At 34.1% G+C, this 7,818-nt stretch overlaps 1 protein-coding gene across 3 annotated transcripts; it reads left to right on the plus strand.

The window, feature by feature from the left end:
• Positions 1 to 636: 636 nt before the first annotated feature.
• LOC115989612 (ethylene-responsive transcription factor RAP2-12-like) lies at positions 637 to 4,233 on the plus strand. 3 transcript variants are annotated; one of them, XM_031113396.1, is made up of 3 exons: positions 637 to 1,109; positions 2,740 to 3,668; positions 3,797 to 4,233. In XM_031113396.1, exons 1-2 carry the CDS (start codon positions 854 to 856, stop codon positions 3,621 to 3,623), a joined length of 1,140 nt encoding a protein of 379 aa, XP_030969256.1. In that variant the 5' UTR covers positions 637 to 853; the 3' UTR covers positions 3,624 to 3,668; positions 3,797 to 4,233. The 3 variants fall into 3 exon arrangements, with proteins under 3 accessions (XP_030969256.1, XP_030969257.1, XP_030969255.1); XM_031113397.1 differs by having other exon boundaries at positions 2,740 to 3,672; positions 3,797 to 4,036; XM_031113395.1 differs by having other exon boundaries at positions 2,740 to 4,187.
• Positions 4,234 to 7,818: the final 3,585 nt, after the last annotated feature.

The raw sequence follows: 7,818 nt of genomic DNA on the forward strand, positions 1-7,818 counted from the left end.
GGAGAATAAACATTGACTTTTACCTTTTAGTTACTCACTTTTTCAAATATACTTCCAACAGATTCTCTATTCTATTCTCTATCTCATTTAAATATTATTTCTTCATTCATTATTTATTTATTTTTTAACAACTACACATATTCCAATATTTTTTTATTCAACACCTAATTATTATAAACTATAATAAAAAAAAAGCATTTGAAAAGTGAACAGTAACTCATCAAGAGCCAAAAAAAATATAAATATAAAGAGGGTTTTTTTAGATTTCACACTTTTTTTTTTTTTTTTTTTTTTTTTTTTTTTTATCTAAGATTTCACTTTCTATTATAGAAAATTTTGGGTTTACATGTACCATTGGGGGATGCTCTTACGTGATCAATACTCTGTCTCTCTCTCTCTCTCTCTCTGTCTCACACCCACGTGTAAAGTACACCCCAAGTAGTGTAGTACCCTCAGGCTAAAACTCTAGGGGCATTTGTACTACTAAAAACCCAAAAAAATATTTAGTAAAATACCAACTAGACAAAGGGTAAAAATGTCCTACAAAAAAGGGTAAAAATGTCAAAAAATCCTCCGCCAAAGCCTCAAAATCGCCGACCCCAACCATTTGCTACAAAAACATATATAATAAAAAGTGAAAAAAAAGAAAGAACCTTTGTTCACCAACTCTCTTTATAAACCCTCAAAACACTCCAACTCTCACTCAAACGCGTACAAATTTTTCTCTCACAAAATCTAGACCCACATTTCTCATACTTTTTCCCCCAAAAATAAGAAAAGAAAAAACCTTTTCACTTTCATAACACAAAGACCAAAAATTTAGAAGAAGAAACAACCAAACACCGCCCTCATCATGTGTGGAGGAGCTATTATCTCCGACTTCATAGGGCCGGTCGGGCCTCGGCGGCTCACGGCGGACTATCTCTGGGGAGATCGGAAAAAACCCACCTCGGGAAGGAGGTTCTCGAAGCCTGTCGTTGACATTGACGACGATTTCGAGCAAGATTTCCAGGGCTTCAAGGACGATGACGAGTCAGATATCGATGAGGAAGAGGAGGTCCTCGTGCAAGATGTCAAGCCCTTTGCTTTCTCTGCTCCTCGTTCTTCTGGTAAACCGCTTCACTTTATATACTGTGGGGGTTGAAAGTTAATATATTTTGGCTAGTTTTGGCTGATATTGATGTGGGTTTTGTTGATCAAAGTTTGAATTTTTTTTTTTTAGTTTTTGGTTTGTTTCATTTTGGATGATATATCAACGTTGTTTAATCGATTTTTTTTTTTTAATAATAATCAAAATTGTAACCTTTTGTTTTCTTAGTGCTATTTGTTTGTTTGTTTGTGATTTTATGTGGTAGAAGTAAAATTTTCTGGGCAACCTTTGTTTTATTTTATTTTTTTATTTTTTTATATATGATATTGGGTTTCTGATTTTGCTGGTCATTTTTTTAGAAATGCTTTTTATTCCAAATATTTTTGTGGGTGTTATTTTGGTGATGTTGAAGAATAGCCCGTGTGTGTTTTAGATTGATGTAGACGGTTTCGGGTTTATGATCATTTCAAGATCATTTTAAAAAATATGGCAACTTTTTTTTTTATGGTTTATCATGGTGGCTTTGGATCATCTGTATAAATTTGTTTCATTGTTGAGAAAAAGGGGTTGATCCTTGTATGATCTGTTAATCGCTTTTACTTTTTCATAATCAAAATAATTGAGCATCAAATATGTGGTATATGTATATATTTTTTTGGAATCAGTGCTTAACTTTACATAAAGCTTTTGTCCTTTGATATGTCAATTTTTTGGGCAACTCAGTTTCTAGATTTTGTCACAGTTGTGGAAATTAACTATGCCTTTTTGTCAGTGATAATCATGGCTTATGATCGAAAATCTCTCTGATTTTATTTCTTTAAAACTATAATGCTCTGCTTTGTAAGGCTTGGAGAACCCATCCAAAATATATATATATATATATATTTATATATATTTGTAGAAAATATTTAATATTTCCTGTTCAAAGATTTAGCGTAAAGTAAAAGAAGATAATAATTTACTCAAAGGTAGCTGATTTTTTCTTTAAGTTTGCTTGGTCCTATAGAAGGTCATGCTCTTTCTGTTCTTTGATTATTATTCAATGAATTATGTTTATATTTATTTCTAACATTTCGGTCATTATTTACATGTTTCTTCTTCTTCTTCTTCTGTTTTAACTGCTCTATTACATGGATCTGTTTATCTTGATATTAGGAGAGTCAAGTATTTCTATTTTTATTGATCATCTATATGTGACGAAATGGAAATTGTGGCTTTATAATTTTATTCGATCACAAGTTATTTATAATTGAATCATAGATGGTTTTGTTTCAATTTATTTTTCTTTCAAATGGTGTCTGCTTAAAATGGTTTAGGGTCTCATGTGTATTGTTGATTTGGAAATTGCTTTGAAACTGAAGTATTGTTTTGAGTTTCACTGATTGGTTAATTTTCATTTTCCCTGAGTAGAATTTTTCTGAATAAGCACTCATGCAATTTTATAATCTCTTCCTTTATTGATCCTTGTTTTGTTGCAATGATTAAATTTGTGGAATTCGTTGGGTATTTTGAAAAATACCCTAGCATGTGTGTGTTATCTCAATCTCTTATGGAGTTGTAGTGCATAATATATATGTTCCTATATTATGTACTCATCTCTTGATTCATGAATCTGGATAATATATCTGTTTCTTCTCTACTTAATGAAGGATCTAAGCCTGTAAAATCTGTGGAATTCAATGGGCAAGCTGAAAAATCTGCCAAGAGAAAGAGGAAAAATCAGTATCGTGGAATCCGGCAGCGCCCATGGGGTAAGTGGGCTGCTGAGATTCGAGACCCAAGGAAAGGGGTTCGTGTCTGGCTTGGAACTTTTAACACTGCAGAAGAAGCTGCAAGAGCTTATGATGCAGAGGCGCGGAGAATTCGTGGCAAGAAAGCTAAGGTGAATTTCCCCGATGAGACTCCTCGTGCTTCTCCAAAGCCTTCAGTTAAGGCAAATCTGCAGAAACCACTTGCCAAGGCAAACCTGAACTCTGTCCAGCCCAACCTGAACCAAAATTTTAAGTTTGTGAACAACTCTGATCAGGACTTTACCATGGGTTTGATGGAAGAGAAACCTTTTACCAACCAGTATGGGTATATGGATTCCATCCCTGTTAATGCAGATGTCGGCCTCAAGCCATTTGCTTCCCCTAATACGGCCCCGGTGTACTTTAGTTCAGATCAGGGGAGTAACTCGTTTGATTGTTCTGACTATGGATTTGGAGAACAGGGTCCTAAGACTCCAGAAATCTCATCTGTTTTTTCATCCAGTGTAGAAGGGGATAATACTCAGTTCCTGGAGGATGCTAACCCCCCAAAGAAACTGAAATCTGACTCTGGGAATGCAGTTTTTGTTGAAGATAACGCTGCAAAGACACTGTCTGAGGAGCTATCAGCTTTTGAGAACTCGGACTTCCAGATGCCATATCTTGAGGGAAGCTGGGATGAATCCATTGAGGCATTGTTCAGTGGGGACACGACTCAGGATGGTAACTCGATGGATCTTTGGAGCTTCGATGACCTCTCTGTTATTGTTGGGGGAGATTTCTGAGCAAGCTTTTCCCATGCTTGCTAGTTTATGTAAATAAGGCTACATGTTAGTGAGTTTCATCCTTTTGCAAGCTTCTTTATTGACTTGTTTTCTTGTTCCCTCTCATTTGTTGCTTGTTTTTACTATATTGTCTTTCTGAAAAGAGTTGTTGCTCTCGATTTTACTGCTTACAGGAATGGTTGTAATCTGATGGACTGGGGTTACAAACAACATGAACTTGCTTAAGGCTTTTATGGAGATTGTACTGAAGTAGTACTGTTGTATGGGGAGTACATAGGTATTTAGGTTACTTTCTACCTTGAAGACCTTGAATTTGGGATTTTGAATTTTATCTTTTTGTATTAATGATGATGTGTAGTCTGTGATAAAAATGACTAAAACCTGATGAATGTCAACTTTGGTGTTTGTTTGCATCTTGGTTCTTTTACAAATTACAATAGGGTCATTGATTTTTGGATTTGATTATTTGTATTTTGATTACCTACTGCTTAGAATGGTCCTAAGCCAAATGGTTATTGCTTCTGCTCACTTGTTAGGAGTTTAAAACTCTATGGTGTTAGTTGAGCCTTTTTATATTATGATACTTAGCTAATCAGCTAATTTTTCTTCATATTCCATTATGTTGACTTTATGCCACGAAATTGGGTTTTGTGTCACTGAGGACTCACTTATTACTGATTCTTGTCATAAATTATGTTATAGTTAATTAAAACTGCACATGGAGACATAAACCTAACCTATCCTCATTGTGATGCATGCAGCATGGAAGACTGGGTCTAGTCTTCCTTCCAGCCGTGTGTCGCACGTTACAATCAATCTTAACCTTACTCACAATTTGCGAGGTGGGATCTCACTGCCATTTGGCGAACTTACTGGGTGCCTGAATTTTTCTTTTTTTGGTTTTGTTTTGTCAAAGGAAATCAATAAGTCTAGCCTACAAAACTTTTTCACAAAAATTGGTATTAATTATGTTAAAATTTTAAAAATTTTAAAATATTCTTATCATTACTCAAAGAAATAAGCCCATGTTTTTTTAAACTTGATAGGAAGCTCAAAATATTTATATTAATGTTGTATACACAACTTCTTTACAACTTATTAGTTGTATATTTCACACTAATAATCTGTCAGCTCAGTTGTCAACTCACTAACCATAAGAAATTATGTGAAAAAAAAGGTGTAGTAGATAGGCTTATTGATTTTTTTTTTAGTTACGCTAGGATCACAACAAAACATTATTTTAAGTGATAGATTGTAATTTACTATATATTACCTTTACATATATCTAGTAATTCGTTTTCTGTTTCACTTATCCTCTGTCACCGCAAAAGTTAATGGAGTAGATTTTTCTCAAAATCTTTTTAAAGTAAATTCTCTACATGCCTAGTAAATTATCTTTACATATACCTAGTAAATATTTTTTTTTTCCCACTTATCTGGCAAAAGTTAATGAAGTAAATTTTCTCAAATATTTTTAAAAGTAAATTTTATACTTGCCTCCAAAAATTGAGGTGGCTGTGTCATATAGTCAGGCCATATGGGAATCTTTGGGGATCACAAATTAACAGTAAGTAATACTAAGACCTAGGAAGATGCCCCCTCAAAAAAAAAAAAGACCTAGGAAGATGGACCCACCTGCAGGCTGCAGTGGTAGTAATGAAATGACGAGAAAGATGCATATGGGGGTGGTGCTTAAAAGGACTACTCGTGATTGTTGACAACAGAAGGTGGCCAGAGAGCATGGTGGGTGGTGACTGTGTGGGTCTACCAAGTTCCTCCCCATGTATTTCGTGCAAGAGTTTTCAGCTATCATATAATATGGACCGAGAAAGGGTGAACAAATAATTTGGGATGTTTTCTCTTCGTCGGTGGACTGCATGTGATCCAAGTCATCAAAAAACATATCCTTACCAAATTCACTTGTTTGATTATGCTATGCTAGGGATGTAGATGTAGACCATTAAACCTATAACAACAATACCTTGTGAGTTGTACCTAACATTCCACTACTGCTTCCAGCTTTGATAGGGAATTAATAGGACACTTCATACCTAACTTAATTGGGACTTGTAGGAAAAGAGGAATGTTTGGGACACAAATTTCATTTTGTAGGGACTAATTGTTGATATTACTGTTGCCAATAATCTCTTTAGATTAACTGACTGATATTTCTTTGTGTTTTTAATTGATAGAGTTGTAAATGAGTTGAGTTTTGTGGAGTAGTGAATGTTTGAGCTTGGTTTGATAACCAAACTAAAATGTTTAAGCTCAAACAAGCCTACAAATAATGCTTCAGCTCGAGCTCATTAAAAATTCTTAAAGCTTGAGCTTGGCTTGGCTCACTTTGATTTATTAGTTCGGTCAAGTTCAATATGGTTTTTTAGCTTGAGATTCAACAATAGTACAATATCAAATCTATATTAAACTTATTATAAAGCCTGTTTGGTTTGGATGAGTGGTCCAAACTCCCAAGTAATTAAAGTCTTAGTAAGATGAGTTTATTTTTCATGCACATATCAAGTCTATTACCAAGTTCATAAACAAGTTTAAATTTAGCTTGTTTTGTTTCAAGCCCTAATATTCATGAGACTATTCATAACATTTTATTTTTTGGACTTGACTTGTTTACTAATGAAGCCTAAAACTAAAGCTCAAAATTAGCCTGTTTATAAATAAACAAATATTAACAAGTTTTTTTTATCAAGCGAAGCCTAAGTTATTTATGAAAGACTAGGTTCATTTACAACCCTACAAATGAATAGAGACATATAGGGTTCAAATCTCTCCTCCCCAATCATCGAATTATCCTTTCTTAAATAAAAAAATATTCATTGATATTATTTTTATTAGTCTCAATAACAACACGCTATTTCAGTAGTTGTGAAAAAGTCATAAAAAAATTTGTGTCCTCAGACTTATTGGTAGGACAATTTCTTACAAGTCATGTTGATAATAATATATTTTATGATTTAAAAAAAAAAATATTAACATAATGTATTGTAATTGGAGTAACATTATATTCACATGAGATAAAAGTTGTTTAAAAAAAGAATGTTGTTTCCTTGAAGTTATTGATTCCAGATGGGCTCCTTGTAGATGGGCCCTTCTTCGACATGCCATATGGTCGAGGGATGTAGTATAATGTGAGTGGGTTTTTTTTTTTTTTTTTTTTTGGGCGCCACGCAAAGGACAGACACAAAACGCAAGCTGCGCACAGGTACACATGATAAGTTTAAGTTCTTGTCCCGTGCCCAGCAAAGGGAATATAGGACGCAGGTTTTATGTTCAGGTTTTGCACCTGTAACGTCTATAGTGGGTAAAGGTGTTTGTGGTTTTGGTGGCTAAGATGGCAATGCTAGCCTGTGATGATGATTGTTCACATGAATTGTCCCATTGCCATAGAACCAGCCTTTATGCCTTTTTGCAACTTACCCCAAATGATACAATTTAGTTGGGATAGGATGATAGAATTACTGTCGATAAGCACTCTCGAATTTTTATTTTGTATCGCGGGGATATATTTTAAGGGTAGGGATGACTAGATCATAAAAAATTCTGTCTAGCGATTATAGTAATGTTTATTCGTTGAGAAAACGGTGTCTGAGGAGCTCAAAAAAAAGATGGGGAACAAATAATTTGATGAGCAATGCTATAAATACAACAAATTTCATAACACTTTTCACAACAATTGCGTTGACAAATTTTTACCTATTACTAACAATTTGCCATATCAATAATTGTGAATTTTTTTGTGTTACAAACTTTCTCTACTTTGATTGATGGTACGTCTGCTTAAGGATTGCAAATTTTGGCTGCCGACCTATACTAATACTTCTTATCCCTTATTTCAAAATGACCAATCACTTTTGATTAAAGAAAGGGATTTGGTTTTTACCATTTACAAGCTTTGGCAATGATGTAGGAGCTTAGACTACCTATAGATATATGAGAGAAAGCTTTTGCCACATGCTAAGGACTAGTAATAAATTAAGAAAACAGCATTCTCGTGAGGAGATCAACTTAAGAAAAGACTAAAAGAGATGTCATTCTTCAAAAGCGAAAACAAAAAGGGGGGGAAGGAATATAGAGCAAGGATCTTATGTTTTGCTAATCAGATTACTTAATCCCACACATTTGTTGGTCATCTAACTCGAACTATTTGTTGATCTTCAAAATTTTTATACCATCTTGCATC

Source organism: Quercus lobata, chromosome 5, assembly GCF_001633185.2.
Source record: "Quercus lobata isolate SW786 chromosome 5, ValleyOak3.0 Primary Assembly, whole genome shotgun sequence".
Classification (NCBI taxonomy): Eukaryota; Viridiplantae; Streptophyta; class Magnoliopsida; order Fagales; family Fagaceae; genus Quercus; species Quercus lobata.

Excerpts from the sequence above, each read along its gene's own strand:
- LOC115989612 (XM_031113396.1), top strand. The coding sequence starts at position 854 with ATGTGTGGAGGAGCTATTATCTCCGACTTCATAGGGCCGGTCGGGCCT. Across the intron at positions 1,110-2,739 it reads CTCTGCTCCTCGTTCTTCTG|GATCTAAGCCTGTAAAATCT; the intron begins GTAAACCGCTTC and ends TACTTAATGAAG.